Here is a 25,421-nt window from a genome sequence, read left to right on the forward strand (position 1 = left end):
GGTGTCCCATGGGAGGGTCGGGTCACTGGTTCTGGGGCACAGGGAGATGTGGGGTGCTGGGGCACACTGGTCCTGGGCCGTGGGGCATGTGGGGCAGTGGGGCCTCAGTCCTTAGGGCACAGGGATACGTGGGGTCCCACAGCACGTGGAGGAAGCAGAGCCCCTGGGTTGGCAGGACACTGCCACAGGGACAAGCAGGTGCTGAGCAGTGGCATTTGGTAGGGGACACTGGGAGCCATGAAGGCTCCCCAGGAATCCTTGCCCTGTTTGCCACCTGGTCCCTCTGTCCCCCTCTCATCCCCTTCAGCTCTCACTTCTCTTTCTGTTCTGCTTTTTTTCTGCCTTGTGATTCTTGCAGAGCTTGTGGCTCTCCCCGCTGTCCCTTTTGTCCCCTTCTTGCTCTTTCCCTGACATTTTTGGAGTCATCTGCACATGTCCTGATTCCCCTGCAGCGTGTCAACATGTGGGACTGGGCTGTGGCTGTGTCACTGGGTCTGTTATTTCCCTCCATGGCCCCTCTGCTGCAGGAGGAAGCTGGGAAAATGGACTGGGGGCCACCAGCACCCACTTTGGTGGCAGGAAGGGGATGGCAGAGTGGGACAGTGCAGGGCAGCCCCACCTACAGGGTGACATTGGCTTGTCAGCCCGACCAAGGTGATTGATTCCTGGGGATGTGTGGTCCTGGCAGGGCTGGGCAGGCAGGGTGCCCTGTGCCCCTGAGGTGCTGCAATGGGACACGGGCACATGTCACCAGGCTGGAAGCCAATGGCCTCCTTCCTGCCCCCCTCCTGGGACATGTACAACTCCATCTGCCTGCTGCAGTTCACAACTGTCTTTTTTTGATGTCTGTCTTTGGTCTGCTTCCTCCTCTGCACAGCGTGACATTGCGTGCTAGTGCCTGGAAATCACCCCAAGCTTGATGACGTCCCCCAAGTGCTCGGCGGTGGTGACAGCTGACGGTCATCTTGTGCTTCCAGCCTCCCGTCTGGCCACTTAGACCACAGGGGCGTGGCCAGGACACAGGCGACGGGGGGGGGGGGGGGGGGGGGGGGGGGAAGAGCAAGGGTGCTAGTGGGGAGGGGGCTGGTGTCCGTCCTGCTGTGACGCACGGTGGGGCCAGCCCTGCCTGTGACCACTCTGCAGACCCAGCTTGTGCAGAGGCCACCCCACAGAGATGTCCTGGCTGGTGCCTTCGTCCAGCTCTGCTGCTGCCTGTGTCACCCTCCTGATTGGCTGTGCCTGGCTCAGCTCCGCCACACAATTCTCCCCAAGTAAGTGCCTTGGTGGGTCTGGGGGATGGTGGGACAGGGTAGGGAAGCCTCATTGGGACACCCCACCATCACGTCCTGTGATCCTTGGAGGGGATGGCTGGGCATCACAGTGAAAGCTCGGGGCACTGCTCTGCTGCTTCTCTGGGTGTCCACATTGAAAATCTAAGTGAAGACCCGAAACCCTGCCACCCCTTTCCCTTTTGGAAATGAAAATCAGGTTACTACTCTCATAACCTGAATTTCCCCTGTCCCCCGGAGAGGTGGAGAGTTAGCAGAGGTTGCAGTAAACCTGTTGGATGTAACCAGGACCCCTGGGGACCGACTGCATGGAGCTTTTGGAGCTGAGGGTGGTATGCAAGAAAGCAGACCCTGGCTATGATTTTTGAGAAGCCAGAAAAGGGATTTGATCTGGAGTTGCCTGTCTAGTGTCCTGGGACCTTCCTGTTCTTAGTTTTTGTTCTGAGCAAGCACTGAAACCCCTCCAACCACAGGAAGACAGGAGGGTGTGTGCAGCCCTAACTGCAGTGAGGGGCTGATCTGATGGGCTGGCCAGGAGGAGGAGGAGGCAGAAGCCCCCGTGGGACAACTACTCCCATCCTGGCATGGGTGGCCATATCCTGACCCTGTCCAGGCATGGGTTTCCTGGTTTTCCCATGGGGTTGCAGGGAACCTGTTGTGCTGGGCTCAGTAGGAAAGGGGACATTGGTAGGGCTGCGTGTCCCTGTGCCGGCACGTGGGAGCAGAGCCTGGCTGGGCTGCAGGCCACCAGCAGGGCAGGATGTGGTGTGGCTCCGCATGGTGAGGGTGGCAGGATGTTAGGGGTTCCCGTGCCCTGAGCTGCCCTTGCTGTGGGGCAGGGACATGACAGCTCCTGCATTTGCTGGCAGCTTGGCAGGGAGGGTTGATAGCTCCTGCGTGGTCCCAGGTGGGAAGGGGTACTGGGAGGGGGCTTCTGTCTGAGTCTGACGCCTTGTGTCCTCTGCAGTGCGTAACAAAGGGCGAGTCTTGATTCCTCTCACTCCCCAAGAAGAAACCACGTGCCCCAGCGCCTCCGTGGAAGGTTTTCTCAACAGCACTTTCACCACCCACCTCCTCCCTGCCCTCTACTCTGTGGTCCTGTTTGTGGGGCTGCCAGCCAACGCTCTGGCTTGCTGGGTCCTGGTGACCAAGTTCAGGGGACATTCCAGCACCCTCTTCCTGCTCAACCTGGTCAGTGCCGACCTGCTCTTTGTTGTCCTGCTGCCCTTCAAGATCTCCTACCACCTCCTGGGCAATCACTGGCTCTTTGGGGACTACCTGTGCCGCACCATGGTGGCTGCCTTCTATGGGAACATGTACAGCTCCATCCTCTTTCTCACCTGCATTGGCCTGGAGCGCTACATCTCTGTGGTGCACCCATTTCTGCGGAAGGGCTCCAGCTGGGTGTGGGGCAAGGCAGGCATCTCTGTGGGCATCTGGCTGCTGGTGGGGCTGGGAGTGAGCCCTCTGCTTTTGCACTCCCAGACAAGTCATATCTTGAGCCTGAACATCACAACATGCCACGATGTCCTAGGAAAGGATAAGCACATGTTCTTTGCCTACTATTTCCTCTCCCTGGTGGGTCTGGGCTTTGGCTTGCCCTTCGTGCTCATGACCATCTCCTACAGCTGCATCCTGGCACAGCTGCTGCCCAAGGGGAGACGCTATCGGCAGGTGGTGCATGTCCTGGCCCTGGTTCTCCTGGTCTTCATCCTCTGCTTCACCCCCAGCAACGTGCTGCTTTTCATCCACTACATGCTTGAAGCCACGGGGTGCCACAATGTCACCTACATACAGTACACCCTGGCCCTGGTGTTCAGTGCATTCAACAACTGCTTTGATCCCTTCATCTACTTCTATATCTCCAAGGATTTTCGGGGCTGGGTCCGGAATGCAGGCAGCTGCTGCCTGGGGGGGCTCGAGACCTCGTCGGCGAGAGCCTCGGAGAAGGCAGCCTTGCCCCTGAGGTCCAGCAATCAGAGTTAGCTGTAGGCAGGCCTAAGGAGTGCCAGGCTGTGTTCCCCTGCCCTGGGAAGGGGGGATCCTCCAGCTTGGTGCCCAGTATGAAGGGCCATGCCATCCCAGACTAGCAGCAGACATGGACAGAAAATCCCACCCTGGATCTGAGGTTCACTAGGTCTTTGCCCCAGTTTTGCATTTTCTCCAATGCTGCTGGTGCTGCCCCCATCCCATGGGTCCCTCGGTTAGGTGCCTGACCCTGGCACCCCCGTCTCCCTGCCTGCCAGACCCCCACATCACACTGCTCCTTCTGCAGTGACCAGACCCTCCAGAGTACAAATAAACCTTTATTTCTCCCTGCTGGTGGAAGGAACAGGTATAAATACCCAAGCTGAGCAGGAGCTGGCCTCCATTGCCAGGACTATGCGCCGGGCACACACAGCCAGCCCTGCCCCTGTTGCCCCCCCACCCCCCCAAATATGCCACAGTAGATATAAGAAGGGAAGTGGGGGATCATGTGGGTGTCCTGACCCTGTCCCGTGGGCCCAGTGCTGGAGAGGGGACATCATGGTGTTATCCACCACGCTGGCAGGCACTGCATGCTCCCCTGCCTGACACTGTGCCATGCTCCCAAAACACGCAGGCACTGTGTTTTATTTTCTCTTTTACTTGCTTCCCTTGGTGCTGGGCCTGATGACAGACATGCCGCTCACAAGCAAGAGCGCACGTGGCAGCACCCCCAGCCCTCCAAAGAGGGGGTACCATGGCTCTGCATCCTGGTCCCCACTAGTCCCCTGGTCCCCACTGGTCCCTGCTCCCAGCCCGGCTCTGGGGTCAGGAGGAGGAGGGTGCAGGCTCCCTGATGTGGGAGCGTGGAGTACCCATCATCGCTGCTGCCAGGTACGACTTGACCCCCAGGTTGGTGGCCACCCCTTTGGCACGGTGGGTCACGTCACTGGCTGGCCTGGCCCTGGTGGCTGGCCCTCATTCTTCTTGAGGATGACGCTGCTGAGCTCCTGGATGAGTTTGTCATTGATGGGTGAGGGAGGCTGCATGCTCCTCTTTCTGGGGATCTCCAGGGAGGTCTCCTTGTTAGGACTGCTCCCTGGTGTGGCTGTCTGCTCCCAGTCCCTGGCCAGCACCAGGGAAGGCTCCACATTCCTCTCCAGAGAGGCCGTTTTGGTGGGTCTGAGCCCCTGTGCTGGAACTTTGTCGCTCTCCAGGTTCAAGCCCCTTTCAAGAGACAGGGCTTTGGTGACAGAGGGACCTGCCACCCTCTGGGCTGGGCTGGCAGGCAGTGAGGAGCGCAGCGCTGTAGCTGGGGGCTGCTCAGGAAATGGGGCTGGCTTCTTGGACCTGTCCACGGGGGGCATGGCTGACAGGTCTGCCAACAGCCCCTGCTCCAGCTCCAGCGCAGCCAGCTCAGCGAAGCTGCCCACCTCCTCATAGACAGGATCAGCGTCCACCTCCTTCTCCTGCTGCTCCTCTAGGGAGTCCTGGTGAATCTTCATGGGCTGGGGGAGGGTGGGGGGTCAGGGTGAGGGGCACTGTCTGCACTGCTCAGCTGTACCCCTCCATCCCCCCATCACCTTCCCCTCCCTGCACTCGGGTCCTGCCCAGGGAGCCTTGCCCCCTGCCCATGGGCCTGATGACTGCAGGAGACTCACCCTCCATCAGGTCTCTTGGCTCAAGCACTGTTGCCCTTTCTCCTCCATCGCTGATGGAGGGTGAGCGTTTTGGTCCCTGTGAGGCATGATCCCTGCCACCAAGCTGTGGCACCAGCTCAGCATTCCTTGCCAGAGGTGGTTTGGGGTGGGGAGGGCAGATGGGTGGCCATGCAGAGCACAAAGCCAGGTGAAGTCCAGGCAGGTGGCCCCCATGGAAATAACCTGATGGTGAGGGGAACTCAAACCCATTTTCTCGCATTTCTTATGTTGATTCCCCTCTGGGCAATATGAACGCAATGGGAGAGGCTCTGGGAACTGGGCTGGACTATTGTCATGCTTGCATGCACTGGGACCATGCAGGGACCTCCATCCCTGGGTATGGGGTACACAGAGCAATGAGCATCTCCGTCTCTGCCATGCAGCTTGGGCAGGATGGCCTGGGCATGTCTCCGAGTGCAGGTGGTATGCTGCAGGCAAGCCCATGCTGCCAGAGCCAGGAGGCATGGTGCAAAGCCAGCAACAGACATGCTCCACATGTGCGGGTACTTACAAAGAACATGGACAAAGTCCTTCGCGTGTGCAGGCGGCGCTAGAAACAGAGGAGATGGGCAGAGGTAAGCACACAGTAGTGCAGAGCAGGGACACGGATGCCTTGGCAGGCAGAGGATGGGCAGCGGGGTGCAGCACTCCAAGTGCCCTCACAGTGCCCTGCATGCATGGAGAGCTGCCACAGACAGGAGCACAGCATGCAGCACACACAACCACACTCACACACCCAACCCGCCCCACCCCCCCACCCCCACCACCAAGCACAGGGAAACACACCAAAAACATCCATCAGTGCCAGGCAGCTTGCACCCCCTCCAGGGCCCTGGAGTGGCACATGGTCTTGAGATGGGTGCATGGACCTGGGTGGATGCAGGAGCACCCATGGGCAGGCGTAGCTGCTGGGGCTTTACCAGGGTTTGGTTGGCGGAGAGCATGGTGGCATCAGTGCTGTCCCCATGCAGGGGCACCAGCGGCATGGTGCCAAACTTCTGCTTGGCGAGGTCAGAGGAGGAGCGCCGGCGCATGATCACGGGGCGCAGGTCATCATGCTGTGCAAAGGGACAGGACAGGGAGAGGGGGTCATGCCATGCTGCCTGGCCAGGCCCCTCCTGTCCCAGTGCGGCCCAGCTGGGTGGCATGGCCAGCCTGCACTCACCTGAGCCTTGAGGATGCTGGTGGTCCAGTCCCACAGCTCAGCCCGCCCCGAGCACACGAGGTACCTGCAGAGGAGTCATGTGAGAAGTTGTGAGGGAGCAGGGCCAGCGGGGCCCAGGTCCCCTTGTCAACTTGCCTGTGAGCCCTAGGCTGTCAGGCACAACTATACCCAGAGAGGCTGCACCTCTGAAACTGCATGCCTGAATCGCTGCTTCAGGGCAAGGCGAGAGCTTGTTGAGCAGCCATGAGGCACCTTGGCTCAGCTGTCCTTGCTGCCTTTAGAAGAATATCACAGCCCCATGTCAGGGGCAGGTGATGTGCTGCTGCAGCACTGGCAGTGTCAGGGAAACGGGGACAGGATCAGTGGGATGCACGGGTATGCCCAGGAACCCAGTGATGCCAGGGAGGCCAGGGCAGGGACCCTAGCTCAGTGCAGGGTGCAGGAGCACCTGCTGTTGGGTGTGCGGGGACATGGAGCAGTGTTGAATGAAGGCTGGCAGGCAGCACAGCCATGCAGGTGATCTGCACACCTGGGCAGGGTGAGCAGGTCCTCTGGAGCCTGGTGCTGGGTGCTTGGAAGATGCATCTCCCCAGAGTGCTGGCATGGATGGGGAGGTAGGAAAGGTGTGTGGCACGGAGATGGATTGCCCCTGGAGCCTGGCCCCCACCTTGTGCCAGGGAGCATGTGGCCTCACCACTCTGTCCCTTGAGTGTCTCAGCAAGGTACCAGCTCTACTTTGACCTCCAGGGCCCTGTAGCACTGCCCCTGGCTGTCCCACTCCCACTAAAACTGGGGACAGATCTCAACATCCCCCCAGCCCCAGGACAGTAGGGGCAGATACTCACAGCTGCTGCTTGTCCAGGGTCAGTGTGAAACCCCACCTGGCGAAAGGAGGAGACAGGCTGTGGTGCAGCACCACCAAGCCCAGACACAGCCTGGGGTTCATGGGCAGTGGGGCAGGGGTCTGAGCTTGTCCCAGCTTTGGGTCCCGGTGGGGCTTGGCATGCTCCCAGCATGTGTCGGGTGCAGGGACCAAGGGTTGTGTGCCCCAGAGCCATGACTTGGAAGGTGCCACTTACTGGGCTGGTGGCTTCAGCTTCTTCTTAACGCCCATGTAAACCTTGGCTGCGTCCAGGGGCCACTCGCGCTCTGGCTTGGCACTCTGGGGAAGGAGATCTATTGAGTCAGCCCAGCTTGGTGCCAGCCTCCCTGCCAGGAGGACAGCCACCACCGTGCCACTGCTGTCCCCAGGCTCCCCTTCCTTGCCTCTCCTCCCACCCTCAGGGCACAGGTCCACCCCTGCAGCATCCCCTGGGTACCCTCTTCTCCTTGAGCAGCAGCAGCCTCCGATCCCGGATGACAAAGTAGCGCTCCTGAAACTTGTTTCCCAGCAGTCTGGGGGGCTCCTCGCGGCATTTCAGCAGCCCGCACTTGGGGGTCTCACGTTTGACACCTGCCCAGTGTGGGTGGGGAGATGGGGGTCAGGGGGGCTGGAAGCAGGTAGGGGGGTGGCTGGGGTATTGCAGTGAGATCCCACTGTGGGTCTCAGGGATGTGCTCCTGAAGGCTGCGGCGTTGTAGCCAAGGCAAAGGGAAGCACAGGCAGAGCTGTCCCACTCTGTGGACAGCCCTAGGGGCTGGGACCCTTTGTGATTGCCTTACCTGTGAAGAGACAGCTGCCCTCACCGATGGGGACCTTCCTCACCAGCAGATAAGCGGCACTGGGCTCTGGGAGTTTGCACCACTGCAAAGCTTGCTCCAGCACTTTCTCCTTGGGGTGCAGGGGTCGCTCTGGGGAGGCAGGGACACTCTCACTGCTGCATCCCCTTCCTGTGCCAGTCTCCATCCCCCCTGCCAGTGGCAGCAAGCTGCCCACCCATACCTCACACCTCCTCCTCACCAGCCCGGCCACACTGAGAGCATCCCCCTGTGCTATCCCACCATGCTCACCCAGCTCCCCATTCTCCAGGGCTTCAAAGGTCAGCCAGATGTCCAGGCTGGCTGCCACATTGCGCATCTCCAGCACCTGGTTGGTGAGCTCCTCTGCTGTCATCGTGGGGGACACCTGGGGGCGGACATAGGGAAGCTGCAGTGGGTGGTGGCAGGATGGGTCCCAGGGACAGGCTGGGACCTTTTTTTTTTCTTCCCTTTTTTCCCTCCTGCTTTTGCCTTTTCTTTCTTTTTCTCTTCTGCTTTTGCCTTTTTTTTTTCTTTCTTTTTTTTTTTTTTTTCAGAAGCCTGCATCCCTCCTTGCTTCCTCTGGCATGGCCCTCCTTTGGGACTCACCTTCAGGGTGATGCAGCAATCCGGCAGCTTCTGCTCCAGGTAAACTTCGATGATGAGGTCCCCTGCCTGTGAGAGCTGGGGGAAAAGCGGGTGGCATTGATGCTGTGCTGGGACGGGTGCTGTGCACATTCCCTCTCCCCAGGGGCTGGTGAAGGTGTCCCAGGGAGCTGAGGCTGCTTCTCTGCTGGGCAGGAGCCTCAAGGTGATGAGCAAAAGGGAGACAAGCAGGGGAAGGTCCTTCCCCAAATATGTGGTGTGGGACAGTGGGGACCCAAGGTGGGCAGCTGGGAGTGCCCCCATCCTCCAGGCAGTCCTACCAGCCCAGGGGTCCCTTGTGATGAGGGCCAGCAAGCACATCCCTGGTACCTGGGTGTCCTTCCAGGTGGTGATCAGACTGTTCTCCAGATCCATCTGGGATACCTGGTCCTCGTCAATCTGCCAGAGGAAGGGTGCACAGGGTGAGAAGGACACACATGGAGTCAGTGAGGAGTGGGATATGGCTTGAGGGCACATGGCCAGGATAAAGGGATGCAGGGCGAGGCAGAGGCAGGCAGTATGGAGGGATACAAGGGGAGATGCACAGAGCCAGCACAGAGGGGGCTGGCAAGGACCCTGCAGAGAGCTTACATTGAAGATGCTGACATAGTTGTCAATGAGGTCTTCCATCACCTTGACCTCGTGCTCCCCTTTGCCATCAGTCTGGAAGAGACTGGGTGCAAAGAGCAGCGACAGGTTCTTGGTGCTCATCTGGTTGAGATCTGCACATTTCTGCACCCTGAGACAAGGTGGACAGAGATGAGGGGTTGGTCTCACTCTGGATGGGGTTTCAGCCCCAGCCACCCTCCTCTGCACCATACAAACTCTCCTGAAAAAAAGCCCATTTTTCCACAGCTCCCCAGCAGTGGCAACTTCAAGCTGGGCAGTTCCTTTTCCAAGGACTCCCAGCTGCCATCAAACCACAAAACAGCCCCATCTCATACTCTGAGTTTAGGATAGGAATTTGTTTTTTCCCCTCTTTTTTTGGGCACTGGGTGAAGTTTCCATTCTACAGGCGGGTGTCCCCTACTCCCAAACCTCCTGTCACTCTCCCTTGCTGCAGGATGACTTTGGGAATGTTTGAGGTGTCCCAGAGTAACATGCTCCAGGACACCCCAGCACTGACTGGGGGGCTGATGGGGCAGGGCATGGGCACTGGGCTCTCCCTGGCTCACAGGGATGGGAACCAGCATGCCTTGGGCAGCAGCGAGATGCCACACTACGGCCTGGCCTTGGGGACCCCGTCTGGACCAGGGCGCCCTGCAGGGAGGTGGCCTACTGACCGGTAGAGGTGCCCGATGAGCGCAGCCAGGGTCTTGTGATTGAGGCGAGGCAGGCGATGAATTAGTTCCTTGTACCGTTCCAGGCGCTGGGGCTTCGAGGAGATTTCTGGAGGGAGAAAACCAAGTCATGGACCGTTGCTGAACCCAACAGACCCAGAGCTGACATGGTACCAGGACACCTCCCTGAGGGACACTGGTCCCAGGGGTCGCTGTCAGGCAGCCCGGTGTGGGAGCAAGTGTGAGGTGAAGGAGGTACCTGCAGCCTCCTTCCACTGTGGGTGCAGCTCCAGGGTAAAGACAGGGTCTTCCAGCTCACGGAAGAACCTCTTCAGGACATCAGTGACATCCTCGATGAAGTTGTCATTGATGCGCAGCTTGACGTTGCGAGCATCCCGCCGAAACTCCTCCATCAGTACCTTGATCCGGGACTTGGCTCCATTCTTGCGGTAAATACCCTCATGCCGCAGCCCTGGGACAGGGACATGGGGTCATGGTGGGGTCACGGGGGCCCAATCCTGCTTGAGGAATCCCTAACAGGGCTGGTGCCCTGAGAGTGGTGCCTCCTGCTTGGACTCATTGGCCACCCCATGTGTGTTGGAGGATGCTCTGACCATGCTGCTGCCATGCTGAGCTCACCATACTGCGTGATGAAGGCAATGCAGCTGTCCACAATGATGGGAATGTCACCCCGGCTCAACTGCTGGTCCCGCAGTGCATTGCCCCGGCCCCCTGCTGATGCCTGGATGTCAGTGTACCATGCCGCTGAGTCCGCCCGTGACAAGCCCTGCAGGTAAAATGTCCTGAGAACAACAAGGGCAGAAAAGAGGGAATGAAGGTTGCCGAGGGGGCAGGTCATCCCCTCCTGCCTGTAGGCACAGCCTGGCTCTGGGACAGGTAGTGTGGCACAGCCAAGCTGAGCCAAAGGACACCCTACCCCAGCAAGACACCCTGGGCTTGGGTGACCTCTGTAAACACCCTGGCCACAGCCCTGCTGTCCCAGTAGCATCCCCACTGTGGGTTTGGGATCAACGTCAACTAATGCATGAGTGCCTTTGCCCTGGGCAGCCTGCTGAGGTTGCTTGGCTCATTATCTGTCATTTCCGCAGCCAGGACTCACCTCCCCATCTCCACAAGGATCATCAGCTCCTTCTTCTCTGGGGTCTCCGTGGGGGGAACCAGACCTGCATTGGGGTGAGAAGTAGAGGGGTCAGAGCCATGCATGGCCCGCCACCATATGGTACTGGTCCTGGGCTGTGGCACAGAACTCACTGAGCTCCTGCAGCCGCCGGAGGTTGATGCTGTCCTCAGCCCCATCATCATTGGTGGGGCAGATGAAGAGATGGGCTTTCTGCAGGATGAAGAAGGCCTGCTGCCATCGCTCAGGGTTGAGCATGCACTTGTAGCGTAGCTGGCCCACGCGCTGGAATTCGTAACCCAGCAGGCAGTGACAGCTCATGGGTGTGAACCACTGTAGGATGGAGCAAAGAGATGAGCTGGGTAAAGACAAGGCTCAGCACCTGAGCACAGACCCCCAGAAGGATGGGGGCAGGTCACCAGGGAGGACATGAGCCCCTACAAAGGGAAGAAGGTGCTTGCCACAGAGGATGAAGATCACAGGGAGGTGGGAGGAATCACAGTGGGGAAGTGAGGACAGAGCCCAGGGACCCACCAGTGCCATGGGGTGCTGAGGCTGGCTCACCTTGCCGATGGCACTGGCCCAGGCTTGCAGGGTCTCAGGCCCATCGGTTCCCAGCTGCTGCACTTTTTCCCCAGCGAGGAAGAGCTCGAGGGTGAAGCGAAACCTATGGAGGATGAACCAGCCCATCAGGACAGCCCCCTACCCCAAACCTGCACCCAGAGCCAGATCAGACCATTGCACCAAGCAGAGACCAATGCCCACGCTGCTCTCTCTGTGCCCACAGGCATTCTGGGCATGCAGTGGGGGCACAGCTGGGTGTACCTTTCAGTGGGGCCAGGGCTGGCGAGTGCCTGGGCTCTGTTCACGCCCAGGGAGATGAGGTCCCCACTCTCAATGTGGCCCAAGGGCTCAGTGCATTTCTCTGTCTCGAAGAAGAGCAGGGCTCTCTCCAGGGAGCACCACGTGCGCTGGAAGTCTGCAGGACCGGGGGGAGGTCAGCAGCCCTGGAGTGAGCACCCCACTGGCTGCCCTCCCATGGTCCCCACACTTACCCTCTTTGCTCTTCTTGGTTCCTGGGAGCTTGAGGGGGGGCATGGCCCGGTACAGGTACCCACTGTGTGTCACTGGCTGTGTGATCTCATTGTAGACTCCCTCCAGATGCGGTTCCTGTGCGCTGGCACTCCCTGCGGGGAATGGTGCTGAAAGCAGGATGAGAGCAGGCACCCACCAAAGCATGAGTACCAGAGGAGTGTGGAGACCCTACTCATGCAGGTGTAGGCAAGTCAGTGTCTCAGGCATGGGGTTCCCTGAAAAGGGGCTCCAGAGGAAGCTGCTGCCTTGTCCCATCCCAAAAGAGGGGCGCAATGGGAATGGGGCAGGTGGGTCCCCCAGGGAGCCACCGGACCTGATGCACTGGCTGTCTCCAGCCTTGGGGTGTGCTGTGGGGGGCAGGGGCAATGCCAAGGAAGAAGCCCCCCCCCCCCCCTTACAGCCAGATGGAGCTTGAGGGTTCTTGTTACCTGAATGGTTCCTGGGCCTTTTTCTCTCCAGTCCCCAGCAAAGGTCTGCCCCTGTGGCCACCTCACAGGCAGCAGGGTCAGCTACCAGCCCAGCCTCCGAGGTTGAGAAGAACTGCAGGACGGTCTTGAGCAGGGCTGGTCCTGCCACTGCAGTGCACAGCGCCTGGGATGAGACAGATGCCTGTAGGGACCACATTGTGGCTCACAGAGACCCCCAGCCCACTGCCAGGGGTGCTCAAAAACAGGCAAAGTGGGTCACAACTCCTACCTGAGCCCCGAGAACTACCTGACATGAGGGTGTGGGTGTACGCAGCCAAGCTGGTGTTGGTATCTCAGACCCAGAGCTCTGGGATTGTTCCCAGCACCCCAGCATCCTGGCTGCACTCCAAGGTGGCCCTTACCTGGAGCACGTCCTCCTGAGTGGCACAGTGGGGATGGGGCAGGCGGTACCGTCCCTCTCGGTACTTGCGTGAGATGAAGTCCCGTCTCTGCTCAGCAGTGGCATCCGGGTAGAGGGCCTCAGCGGTGGGGAGGTGAGCAGCCCAAAACCGGTTGGCTCGGTCATTTCCCAGCACAATGAAGAGCTACAGGAGAGTCCCATGGTCATGGTGAGCACCAGGGCCAGCCAGGAGGAGCAGGATGCCCAGTGTCCCTGCATCCTGGGGGAGACCGTGGGGCTGCTGCCTTGCCCAGAGCCTGGCCCCTGAACATGCCATGCCAGCCCCAGTGCCCTGCCCTGAGTGTCTCTACCTGTACAATTTCATTGGACCAGACACTGGTGTCAAGCTTCAGACTTTGCACCTTGGAAATGTTGGAGCCCAGGCTGCGGTGCTGCCCTGCAAGGAGTAGGAGAGTGAGCACCCCTTGGTCCTGTCAGGGGAACCGGTACCCAGGTGGCACCCATCACCCAGCCAGCACCCTGCCTGCCAGGCAGGGCCAGCCCACACCTGCTGGGACCCCCATGTGCCTCCCAGGGAGATGTACTGGCCTGCACACTGCTTGCAGATGACCACACACAGGTTGATGGATGCCCAGTCGGGACTCTGAGCCCAGCAGTCTGCACAGTATTTGTTGGCTTTGTTGGACCAGATCTTTTCTGCCACCTCGTAGTCATAGAGTGTCTCAGCTATGGCCTCCTGCAGGGCCTCCATCCACTCCCGCTTCTCCCACTCTGACTCTGCCACGAAGCTATGAGCACCAGCACAGCCAAAACTCAGGGGTCTGGAGAAACCAGCACCTGGGTCCAGCACCCAGCTGCTCCCCCATCTTGTTCCACCGGCTGCCTGAGGTACCTGAATATTTTGGAGGGAGTGATGAGCTCAAAGCTGCGGTTCTTGGCTTCACGGATGGTGGACCCACGCATCTCAATCAAGCAAATGCCAATGCCCATTTTAAAGAACTGAAATTCAGAGTGACAGTGGTGCTGGCTCTGCAGTGCAGCAGCTGCAGTGGACACACCACCCAGACATGCCCATGACACTGGAGCCAGGGAGCTGTGTCCAGCTTTCCCAGCACCCCATCCCTGCTTTGCCTGGACAAGCCAGACCTGGTACCCTGCCACGTCTCATGTGGGCTGACATAAAGCATCCTGCAAATGAAAGGCAAGTTCTGCCCATAGCCCTTGAAACCTGGCCATTCAAGTCCTTCTGTTTTGGGGATTTGAGTTCACACTAAGTCAGGTGCACTCATAAAGCGTCAGCTTGAGCAAAAACCACAGAGGCTTGAATGTTGCTTTGTGCAAGTCAGGCAAAGTGAAACAAGGTGAATAGAAGAAAACCAGGGTTGCTAAGAAAATTCAGCAGGCAGGATGTGGGGAGTTCCATGGGCAGCAGGCAGGATGCGACTGGCTGGCAGAGACCTGCTGCCTCCCACGTGGCAAGCCTGCGCTGCAGTAGGCATGTTTGCTGGTGGTTTTGTTGTCATTGATCTACCTGTCCTGTGATGGATCGGGACATTTCAGTGTGACCAACACCTAAGTGCCTGGCAAAGATGAAGATAACTTGGTGATAGCGAGGAGATCCTGCTCTGCCATTCCCTTTCTCCTACCTGTCCTTTTCCTCTCTGCTCTGCCTTTGGCACTGCCCCTGGCTAAGCTCCCTCCATCCCTCCATTGCTCTCATCCCATTCACTGCTGGCACAGCCCTCTGTGCCAGCAGGGTGTTTGGTCTGGCCACAAACCTGCTCGCTCTTGTACAGCCACATCTCAGGCAGGCTCAGGGCTGCAAACACCTTGGACTTCTGGCCCTTCAGCTCCAGGACGCCTGACTTCTGGCAGTGAGCGGTGTTGGCGGGCTGGGGCCGGCATCCCACCAGGCGCTGGTCCATCACCTTCTTCTGCAGTGTGGAGCACCACTCATTCCTCTGGGCTGGGGACCGGGCATGAGGGAGCAGGTCTGAGCCTTTCCCAACAGCCCTGGCATGGAGCAGAGCACCCAACAGACATGGCAGGGGAGAGGTCCCCTCGCTCATTGTGGCTAGATGTTTTAGGGACAGGGTGAGAGCTGCCCTCAGGATGCTCTGGCTGGAGGAGGGAGTCAGGGACGGTTCTTTGGGGACTGGTGGGTCCTGGCCCTGGTCTTCGCTTACCCTCATTCTCAGCACGGAAGACAAAGATCCGGTGGCTGGTGAAGACCTGGAACTTGTTGTCCTTGGTGGAGCGAGCCATCTCAATCACAGACAGTGGGATCACCCCCTTGGGGTAGGGCTCCTGGAACAAGCCCCAGGCAGAGTTACCCCTTTTCCCTTCCTGTGGGGCACCTCCATAGCCTGGCCACCCCAGTACCCACCTTGCCAGGCACACTGGCACCATAACAGCAGAGGTAAGGGGATGTGTCAGAGATGTCTACAAGCTCCTGCAACAGTGGCTGCTCTGGGGCCATGCATGGTACCGGTTTTTGCATGGGTGTCTCTGGTGTGAGACCAGCCTGTCTGGCTGTGTGGTGGGACTGGGACAGCAGTGTCTGTCACCCCAGATGGCGTGGCAACCACCAGCACCCCACAGCAGGCCTAATGAGGCCATGCAGAGCCCCCACAGAAGGATGAGAGGATGTGGGACAGGAAAGGGTTGTCTCACCCCACACTCCTAACCCACAGTGCCAGCACCCACAGTGAGAAAAGCTCCTCCACGTGTAGCACATCCTCCACATCCTCTGGGTGCTCGGCTGGGTGCTGCCTCATAGCAGAGTCCAAGGGACACCAGCAGCTGGGCAGGAGCTGAGGATTCAGGGGGGGATGGGTCCATGGCTGGGACCCAGAGACCCCCCCATCTTGCAGCCAGCTTGCGAGCCAGCAGGACCCCCTCACCTGCTCCCTTTCTACCCTGTGTTTCCTATGGCGTGAGGCTATGTTCGGAGTCCCCCAGGCACAAGGTGCCATGGCTGCTCCACCCTAGTGATGGTAAAGCAGTGCTGTCTCCTTACAGAAGGACAAGGGGAGGCAAAGGGAATATGGCAGCTCATGTGGTGTCAAGGCACCCCACTTAAGCTGCACAGTGCACCCTCCCCACCTTGCCCGCATCCCACCCTTTTGTACCTTCTCACTGCTGAAGTACATCAGGTTCTTCCCATCAAAACGGACGTAGCGCCTCTGGAAGACATAGTTCCTGTTGGGATGGCAGAAAAACAGGGATGTTGGGAAGCGGATGATCCCCCCCGAGAACCCTACATCTGCTCACAGACCCCCTCCTTCCCCCAAGAATGACTGCACAGAGACCCTTGAAGCACAGCTGGGGCAATCAAGAGGGTCCTCCTCCTGTGGGGAGGTCTGGCTGCCCCAGTAGCAGGGTGACCAGCGTGCCCACCTCACCAGCCTTGTCCAAAGGGGTTTTACCTATGGGGACTGTCCCATGGGTGGGCACGTACCCCTGTGGGGAGAGTTTGTCCAGCCAGCCGCTGAGCATGGTGGGTCGGGGCTCAGAAAGTGATGTGAAGCTGGCGTAAGGGGAGATGGTGAGGTCATCCAGGACCTCGTCTGGGTAAAGATGGGCTGGCAGGCTGAAAGGGGCACCCTCGGCCTGTGGTGCATCCACAGTGGAGTACCCCTCTGTGTCATTTTGGATGATGCGGTCGATGAGCCGGGACCGGGTCTCCTCGTCCTCACTCCTTCCCTCGCTGCTGCACTCGCTGCTTGTCCTGTGAGAAATGGGGCTGTGAGCGAGCCTGGCTATGGCAGCATGGCTGCTCACCGTGTGGTGGTCTGGTCAGTGCCAGCCCATTTGGGGATGTCTCACATACGCAGATGCTCCTGGCCCCATCCTGGGCTCCTTGGGGTACCTACTGATGTGGCTGTTTGCATCTCCCTGAGAAGAGTGGGACAAAGGCTCAATGCTCATGAGTCCTATGGCCACCAGCAGCCTGAGGCTCAGCCAGTCCTACATGATGGCAAGTCTGGGGCTAGTTGGCAAAATGGGCTTCCCCACCTTGGGTAACACTGCACAGGCCACCACACATCTCCAACCCCCTGGCATCACCTCCTTCCCCTCTCCATTCTCCATTTCAATCCAGGCAGCAAACTGAAGCCAGGCAGCTCCCTGATCCCCCGTCCTGCTCCCTCATCTACACCCACCCCAGCTACCCTCTCACCAGGGGTCTCAGCCTGCTGTCTCCTTCTACCACTCCAGTGTTCATGGCACTGTGAAGGTCCTTTTGCTGCGATACCCTCCTGCCTGCTCTTGTGTCCAGCCAAAATGTTTTGCAAAGGGATTGGGATGGACAGATGGGCCAGTGGAGCTCCTGCATCCACCTCATTTTCTTGGAAAGCCATACTAAACCCCCCAGCCAGGCCTGGTGAGACTATCCAGTCACAACAATAAAAGGAAACTATAAAAATAAACTGCTAAGCCTGCCCCTTCCCCTCAGCCCTCTCAGCAGATACTTTTCTTTCCCTGAAAAGGAAGTATTCTGGAAAATGTCTGACGGCCCCAGGAGCTCACAGGGGAACTGCCCAGGTGCAATGGTGATGGGCAGGAAGAAGTCACAGCAGCCAGGACACCCTAGCATCAACAGGAGAGCACCCATGCCACTGGGTCACTCGTGGCATCCAGTGCCAAGATGAAGAAAAGGCTCCAAGAAAGAAAGCAAGGACAGTGCAAGCCCTGTCACAGCTTCTGTCTGAGGAACACCTGAGCAAGCTGGGCATCTCCGGTGGGGAAAGGGTGCGTGATGGGGGCAGGTTTCTGAAGTTGTGAGCAGGATGAGGAGGGTGCACAGGCATCTCCTGGCCACCACTGCTTCAGTCACAGGAGCTGGGTGACATCAAAGCCAGCAGGAGCAAGGTGCAGAACCACATGGGAAAGGAGGGGCTGACCTGTGGGACTCCTCACCATGGGATGTTGTAGAAGGAGAAGTTTACGGAGGAGAAACTCACTGGGGGTACTGAATATGAGAAACTACCTCCAGCACAAGTCCAAGTGCTAGAAATGCTTTTAGACCAGGCAAATGACCCCAAATACCGACTCTCACCATAAATCCTCCAAAAAGCTGGTTTTGAGCATTGCCTCATCATAACAGCTAAAGGCAGCACACGGACCTGTGCTCTGACCCTGGGCAGGCACCTTATGAGGCCATCAGACATTAGATGGCCCTGAACTATGTGGGACAGAAGCAAGACCTAAGTCTGCCTGGGAGGATGTTGGGCTGGAGCCAGCTAGGGGTCAGGTCTGGAGAAGTGAGATGGTAGGTGGGGCTGAGGAGGTGGGTGGAGAGAGAAAATGGCCTGTGTCTGCAAGAAAGGCAAGAAACGGCCATGGGTTGCTTGAAGGCTCAGAGTGCAATGAAAATTGCTTTTAATTAGCATAACAGAGCCTTGGCAGATATGGAGTCCCAGTGTGGTGTCCAGCTTCTTCAGGAGGGACCGGGCAGGGAGCAGGCTGGCTGGACGACTCTACATCACAGGCAGACATCAGCCTTGAGTGCCAGAGCCTAGTGGAAAACAGACCTGCTGAATGGGTCACGACAAGAGAAAAAGGGGAAAAATCCTTGACAGCCATGATTTACAGCCACTGAAACCATAAAGAGCTGGAGGAAAACTGACATCTGGCAGGGACAAGCAAAGCACATGGCCCAGCTGGAGTGGACCCCACTCAGCACCCCAGGAGCATGCCAAGTGCTCCTTTTAGTTGAAAGGTATTTCCAGGTCAGCTGAGCCTGGAGGGTGATGCCTGAGGTGCACTGAGTTGGCATAGTCTCAGCCTGTCATTGCTCACATGGGAGATCTGGTGGAGGATGGAGGATGGGTGATGGAAGAAAGGGATCTGCTGGTGGTGAGGGGGCCAAGGAGCTGCTAATGGATCTGGTTATGTCAACTGGGTGTCATGGGCCAGACAATCAACCTGTGAGTGGGTACCTGGAAGTAGGTAGGGGGATAAGGAATAAGCTGTCAAGGAACACACCATTCTCAGCGTTTCTTTTCCTGCAGGAAAGATGCCTTGAGGTGTGGGGAGAAGTAAGCCACGTAGGTATCTGGCAGAGGATCATCTCGTGGTGGGCCTCGATGCAAACCAGGGCAGGGTGCACCATTCTCACCACAATGCCTGACGAGTTGCTGTCTGACCCAGTCCCCCAAGCTCCATGGGGTGACTGGGCACCGCTGTGCCACTGTCTCTCTCCTGGTGAGACTGGTGTCTGAAGCAGGGCAGATGCTGCCCTCCACACCAGTATTTCAGGGGGCTGAGCATCACCAGCTCAGATGAAGGTGCTCAAACATGAAAGCAGGTGAATCCCACCCTATGGTCCAGGCTCTGCTGGACCCTCAGAGACCCATCTCCCAGTTTTAAGGGGAATTTTGCATTCCTCTTCCTCTTTGCTGAGGATACCTCATTGCTGGCTGAGGCAGCTCTGTCCATCTTTAACACTGACACCCACCGCCCGGACCCCAGGCAGCAACATGGTCTGGATGAAACTCCCCCAGGACAGAGCGAGGAAGTACCTCAGTTAGGATGAAGATATTGTGCCAAAGGACTGGGAGGGCCTCACTGAAGTTTTGGGAGTGGGAAATATTTCCCATAATGAGCGGGTTAGTGGGTTGCAGGAGATGCATTGTCCCCACTGACCGGGTGCCAATCAGCAGGATGAGGAACTGACTGAGCTGGAGAAACACCAGTGCTGAAGAGAAGGATTGGGAGGTCCCACAGTGGCAGGGGCAGGGTCCAGGGCTGGCCATCAGTGGCTCAGCAGCTGAGCAGGAGCCCATAGCTCTGCTCCAGGAGGATCATTGTCAGATCAGTGGAGCTGGTCAGGGGAGGAAAGCATTGGAGCAGCTGGCAATGAAGTCTATGAGCACCATGCAAAAGTCTTCAAAGACTTTTCTGTCTCTTGTTCAGCTCCCCACACCCCAACCACCTTAGTGCTCAGGCTGGGGAAAAAAAACCCCTGTGAACCACTGCCTCTGCTACTCTGCTGACAGTTGTGTCCTGTCTCTTTTCAGCAAGACCAGGCTGCAAAGCCGCTGGTGAGTCCAGGGCTGCAAGTGCCTGGCCGATGCCCTTGGGATGCTCTGGATCCCAGCTCCTTGGAAGCCACGGAACAGCCCCCAGCCCTGCTCTGAACTGCTGGTTCAGAGGCTCCATGGCAGATTTCAGTATTTCTGTTTACAAAGCTCTTGTTCCCAGGTATTTGCAGTTCTCCACCTATGGCCTGTGTTGGCTTTTATCTGACTGCAATGTGTGGCTGACCGTGATGCTGGATCAGGCCACACTGCAGTGACTTGCACCCAGAGCAGGAGGTGGGCTGGACCAACCAACACTGGGGCCAGAAAAGCCGGGGCATGGCGATGCACTGGCCGGCAAGGCCACGAGCAGACCCAAAGGACACAGAGCTGCAGCTCGCCTTCTCTCTAAGCAGCACAGGAAAAGGAACCCTCCCCATTTGAAATGGGAAGAGCAGCTTTCCTTCCTCTTTCTGAGATGCTATCAGGAGTTATGGAAAGTACGTTTCAAAAACATTTTTAAAGTGCCTCTCACAATCTCACTGTCCACCACAGTGTGGCAGATCAGCAAATGCTGATCTGATGATGCTGGAGCCTTTGGAGTTTACACATCCCTTCATCTGGAGCTCAGTCATCCCCTTTCTGAGCAACCCCTGTTCCTCCTGGTGTTTCCCTGCTCCCAGCAGCAAAATCCAGGCTCTGCCTGGTGTGCATGTGCCCAGTGCCACTGTCACTGCCCCAGCTGTGCACCCAGAGCATCTGTGGGTAAGCACTGGCCCCCCGAGGGCCACCCACCAGCATGGTTCCTTCTCATCTCTGAGCCCACTGGCTCTTCTTAAGACTGCTGACCTGATGCCAGATGCTCCTGATGGGCTCTGTGGTGGGGGAAAAGTGCCCACTACCTCTCAGACTGCCCCCTGGGGTGTCCCCTGCCCCCCTGACATGCAAACCCCAGACCCGAGCCCAGCCCAGCCCCTGTAGCCCAGAGGAGGTGATGCCTACCTGCATGCTTCTCGCTCCAGGTCCAGCTCAGACACTGTCTCATAGCTCTGATTAGAGGCGATGCCAGCACCCTGGGAGGAGAGACTTGTCACATCTCCTCTGCCATCTCCCATCCCAGACCCCCTCAACCTCCCTGGCCCACTGTGAAGGGGGCTCAAGCCTGTGATCCCCACCCCAGCAGTGATGCTCAGCCAGGCATTGCTGGGAACCACGGTCTCACCAGCTGCAGCTCCCCACTTCGCAGCAGCTGCTGGGATGCAAGAAGACTGCAGGGGACAGCCACCATCCCACAGTGTCCTCTCACCTTCTGCTCCCGGGATGGGGCTACATGCCCAAAGATGGTCTCGCTGTAGGGGCTGACGGGCTGCTCACTGACCTCTGTGGGATGAGACATGGGAAGGAAAAGCAGTCATTGGTGCCTACTGCCGGACAGCAACCAGCCAGGACTGCCAACCCTGGAGGGGGACCCCCACAGTGCACCCCAATGTCCAAGGCATCTGGCGTAACAGACATGCCAGCCCAAATATGTGTGGGGCTGGATCCTGCCTTGGCCTGGGGCCACCCCAGTCCCTGAGTGAGGCAGGAGCACAGGGCAGGACCTGGGGGAAAGGCAGGGTATGTGGGTGTCCCCCACACCCCCCTTCCCTGGGGACACCAGGAGGTCTCCGCTGCACACTTGTGGCCTGGGGCTCTCACCTGGCTTGCTGGTGGGTCTCTGTGGGATGGGGGGCAGGCCCCCGCCGGGCCAGCTGGAACTGCTGGAAAACAGGAGAGGGGTTACTGTGGCTGCAGCCGGGCCAGAGTGGTAGCCTGTGAGGTTTTTCCACCTTGTTTTCTTGTCTGGTTTATATGGGCTGGAGGCTGTGCCTGACTGGGGCTGAGCCAGGCTTTGTTCCCCAGGATGTGCAGCATACCCTCCCTGCTCCCTGCACCCTCCTTACTCCCTTCTCCTCCCCACCCTGGGACATACTGGGCTGTGTCTCATGGGGCTGCTGGCCATTTCCCACCTGAGCTTGCCCCCAGCTGACATCTCCTGCCTTGCTCTCAGCAGGAGCCAGCCCCAGAGCCCTCACACCCTCACCATGCCAGGGACACCCAGCCCTGCTGCCTGGGGGGGCAAAGGAGGGGCAGCAGCTTCTTTGAGCCATCTGGGGGCCCAGGGCCCTTTCAGCTCAGCGGGATCCCAGCTGCCCTGCAGGACTGCTCCATGCAGAGCCTGGGGAAGGCATGGAAAGGGTGGTGAAAGGGGCTTTGTCAGCACCCAGAGGCAGGCAGGGCCAGGCTGGGGATGGGGTCCCAGGGGATGGGGTCTCTCTGGCTGCTCTGCACCCCCCCTTCCATTTCCTGGGATGAGGGAAAACATCTACTTACTCAGGCTTGTCGTCCAGCTGGGTCAGCTCCTGCAGGGACAGAGCCGGGGGCTGAATGAGACCCTGACCCTGGGGACCATCCTCCCCTCCTGAGTCCTCAGTGGGTGCTGATGGGGGCTCGAGTCCTTCATAGATGACGTTGGACACCATCTCCACCCTGCCCTGCCCTGATCCCATCTGTGAGGCTGCCCTGGGGCAGGGCGAGGGATCTCTTCTGGCTGGGATGGCTGCGGTGGGCAGGGGAGGGTTGGATGCAGGGTGACCCTCCAGCACAGTTCCAGGGCTGGGCTCGGCTGTCTGGCCCCTGTGGCTGTGCCGTGGTGGGACAGACGGGACAGATGGGGGGTATTTCTTTGTTGGCTCCATGGTTTGTCTGTGATCCAGAGCTGGGGGAGGACGTGTCTCCTCTCGAGCGCTCTCCCGTGCTCGCAGCCGGGATGCTGCCATGCCCATGGCCACGGCTGCCCCTGAACCAGCTGGCGGCACTGGCTCTGGGCTCTCCAAGTCCGTGGAGCTCTCCCCCGGCACAAACCCTTCCAGTACCACAAACGCTGCAGGTGCCCCGTCGCTGCCTGGACCGTGTGTTGGCACCGTGGTGCGTGCCAGTGGCACGGGTGTGAAGCTCTGCTCTGGCTTTGAGCGAAGGAAAACTGTCCTTGGCTTGGGAACTGGCTTCACAAGGCGGGGAGCAGGGTCCTCCTCTGGAAGCGATGCCTGGGCAGGCGCAGCGATGCGTTGCTGGGTCCCAAAGGCATCAGTAGCCCCTCCCAGCTCTCCTTTCATGGCATCTTTGCCTGCCTGGGGGGCATCCAGGACCTCGGTGGCTCGAAAATGGGTGTCTCCTGCTGTGGTTTCCCCCGGAGACTGACTGAGCATCACTGTCTGCTGCGCCAAGTTCAGGATCCTTTTGCGGTGCCCAGTGGCGGTGATGCCAAGCTGCTGCAGGTCATTGCCACCCAGCCAGGCGGCATCTCTGGCCACATGGTACCCATGCTTCTTGAAGACATCCTGGTACCTCTCCAAGTGGATGGTGGTCAGCCAGTCTGCAATATCAGAGTCAAGACTGCACGGGGAGCTCATGGCCCTGGGGTGCCTCTTTGACGGATGCTCAGCCCATCATCTGTTGAAGGAGGAGAGAAAGGGGGTGAGGAGGGAACAGGAGGTGGGTGGGTGGGTCCAGCTGCTGTGAAGGGCACAGATGCTGTGGGTGGGAGCACGAGATGCTCCTGAAGGTCCCCCCGCCTCACCGCTCTCCCCAGAGTCGCTCACCTCCCAGCTCAAGAAGCCAGCATCCTGTTGTTCCTCAGCCCCAAGCCTCTCGGCCCCTCCCCGGAGTTGCCGGATCCTGGCCCTGCTTTGTCGGTGAGGCTATGACCTGAGCCCAGACAGGAACTGAGCAGCCGGGGGCTCACAGGGGAGTGGGTGGTCGAGCAGATGCTGGACACTGCAGCATCCTGGGCTCTGTTGCATGCAGAGCTGGGTTGGAGAACGAGAGCTGGCACAGCCAGGGGGGTGTCCTGGCGGAGGGGGCTGCCTGAGGCAGATAGTGGGGGGGAGCAGCTGGGCCCCTCCCAGGGGATGAGCTGCTGTGCCGGCCAGCTTGGGGAGGGCTCTGCGGCCGGAAGGGCCAGACCATAATTTCTCTCTCTCACTGCTGTTGAGGGCATGAGAGAGGTCAGCATGACTCACGGGCAGACGGAGGGGGGACAGCCTCCCACCCCCAGACGGGACGGGCCCCTATGCCCCTGCTGCCAGCACCCACAGCTCGGGACAGAGGGGCACAGCCTGGGGCTTGTGTGCAGCATGGTGTCCACCCACCAGGTCCCGCTCTGCCAGGGACCCCCATCCCCAGCTTATTTGCTGGCACCGCCCCGGGACAGAGCTGGGGGCTTTCTGTGGAGCACTGAGGGCCTTTTTCCCATGAATCATGCTGTTCTGCACTAAACCATCTGTGCTGACTGTGCTGCCACTGAGTCTTTTTCCAGTTCCTCCATTTCCCTCTATTGTTCGGCGCAGGCTTCCTTCCTGCTGCCTGCATGCTCCCACGCATCCCCTGCCCTCTCCCACAGGAGCTGCGTCCCGACCTGCTGAGGGACAGCCAGGCCAGATTCCCTGCTGCATGAGCCCCCGCACCCCCATGCAGGCATCTGCCTGCTCCCCAGCTCTGTCTGCACAGGCAAGAGTTCCCCGAGTGGCACGGGGAAGTGTGGCCAGGCTGGTGGAGGCGCTGGTGTTCCTGGGAGCACGTGGGGGGGCACGCCGTCAGCAAGCACGTGTGAACAGCAGGGGCTTCTGCTCACATGCGTGGGTATGCGGTGTGCATGCTGTGTGTGCCCAACCCTGTATACATGAGCACAGAGGGGTCCCCATGGGGCGAGCAGCTGCACGCTGGTGTACATTGAGGAGGGACAGCCATGGCAGGAGCTGGCCCAGAAGCTGGGGGAGCAGGGCATGAGGTGCAGGGCATGGGGACATTGCAGCTGGAAGGCTGCTTATTGGTGTAGGACCTACACAAAGGGCTGGGCAGGGGGTGTGGAGGAGGATGTCCTGCACTGGTGTGGGCTGGTGTCTCTGGCACAGGGTTAAAGGGCTGTACCCACTTCTGCCCAGCAGTCTGGGGCTGAGATGGGGCAATTTCCCTCTTTCTTGTGCCTGTATCGCCCCGAGGGATCTGTGGCCACTTTTGCCCCCTGGCTGCCTTGCCTAGGCTTCAACAGGCAGCCTCCTGCGGGAAACTGGCTCCCGAGATCTCCCTATGCCTGGGCAGTGGGCACTGGAGCCGTGCCAGGCATTGGGCTGTGGTGTGGCACTTGGGGGCAGTCCAGCGGTGCCTGTGAGTGGTGGCACTTCAGAGGGAGCTGGACACCATCCCTGTCCCTGCAAACCCATGCAAACCAACCAGTGCAGTGAGCACGGACTACCCAGGCCCTGGCCCTTCCCCCCATGTCCCCGAATCTGTCCCATCCATCCCTTGCCACCCTCGGGGTTCTCCCTCACCTCTCACCCCGCAGCGCAGTCCGCAGCCCCCCAGGGCTGGCTCCAGCAGAGCAGCACGGTGGCAGTGCTGGTGCGGGCTCCACGGCTGCCCCAGTCTGGGCTCCAGGGTGATGCCAAGGTGTCTCTGCTGGGCACAGGGCTCAGCCTGCAGGCACAGGCAGGCAGCCCTGCAGGAATTGCTGCGGGCACAGGCAGGCTTCGCAGCACCCAGCCCACGCCTCCCACTGCCGGTCCCTCCTCCAGGCCAAC

At 59.2% G+C, this 25,421-nt stretch overlaps 2 protein-coding genes across 2 annotated transcripts; one reads left to right on the forward strand and one right to left on the reverse strand.

Annotated features, from left to right (window-relative positions):
• The first annotated feature begins 1,052 nt into the window (after positions 1–1,052).
• On the forward strand, positions 1,053–3,608 carry LOC101917674 (proteinase-activated receptor 2-like). Its single transcript, XM_005232380.3, has 2 exons — positions 1,053–1,271; positions 2,257–3,608. Exons 1-2 carry the CDS (start codon positions 1,175–1,177, stop codon positions 3,273–3,275), a joined length of 1,116 nt encoding a protein of 371 aa, XP_005232437.1. The 5' UTR covers positions 1,053–1,174; the 3' UTR covers positions 3,276–3,608.
• On the reverse strand, positions 3,578–25,346 carry ARAP3 (ArfGAP with RhoGAP domain, ankyrin repeat and PH domain 3). The gene is made up of 34 exons (XM_027779684.2): positions 25,173–25,346; positions 22,177–23,295; positions 21,502–21,563; positions 21,110–21,183; positions 20,806–20,876; positions 16,242–16,511; positions 15,913–15,982; positions 14,968–15,088; positions 14,560–14,747; positions 13,674–13,780; positions 13,370–13,569; positions 13,132–13,217; positions 12,783–12,965; positions 12,382–12,544; positions 11,914–12,045; positions 11,684–11,837; positions 11,423–11,525; positions 10,993–11,191; positions 10,841–10,904; positions 10,360–10,523; positions 9,980–10,192; positions 9,724–9,829; positions 9,032–9,179; positions 8,771–8,839; positions 8,405–8,479; positions 8,069–8,183; positions 7,781–7,909; positions 7,439–7,572; positions 7,199–7,281; positions 6,965–7,000; positions 6,120–6,183; positions 5,875–6,012; positions 5,466–5,504; positions 3,578–4,762 (listed from the first exon to the last, which is right to left on the reverse strand). The coding sequence occupies exons 2-34, from the start codon at positions 23,253–23,255 to the stop codon at positions 4,196–4,198; spliced, it is 5,406 nt and encodes a 1,801-aa protein (XP_027635485.2). The 5' UTR covers positions 23,256–23,295; positions 25,173–25,346; the 3' UTR covers positions 3,578–4,195.
• Positions 25,347–25,421: the final 75 nt, after the last annotated feature.

Source organism: Falco peregrinus, chromosome 8 (assembly GCF_023634155.1).
Source record: "Falco peregrinus isolate bFalPer1 chromosome 8, bFalPer1.pri, whole genome shotgun sequence".
Lineage (NCBI taxonomy): Eukaryota > Metazoa > Chordata > Aves > Falconiformes > Falconidae > Falco > Falco peregrinus.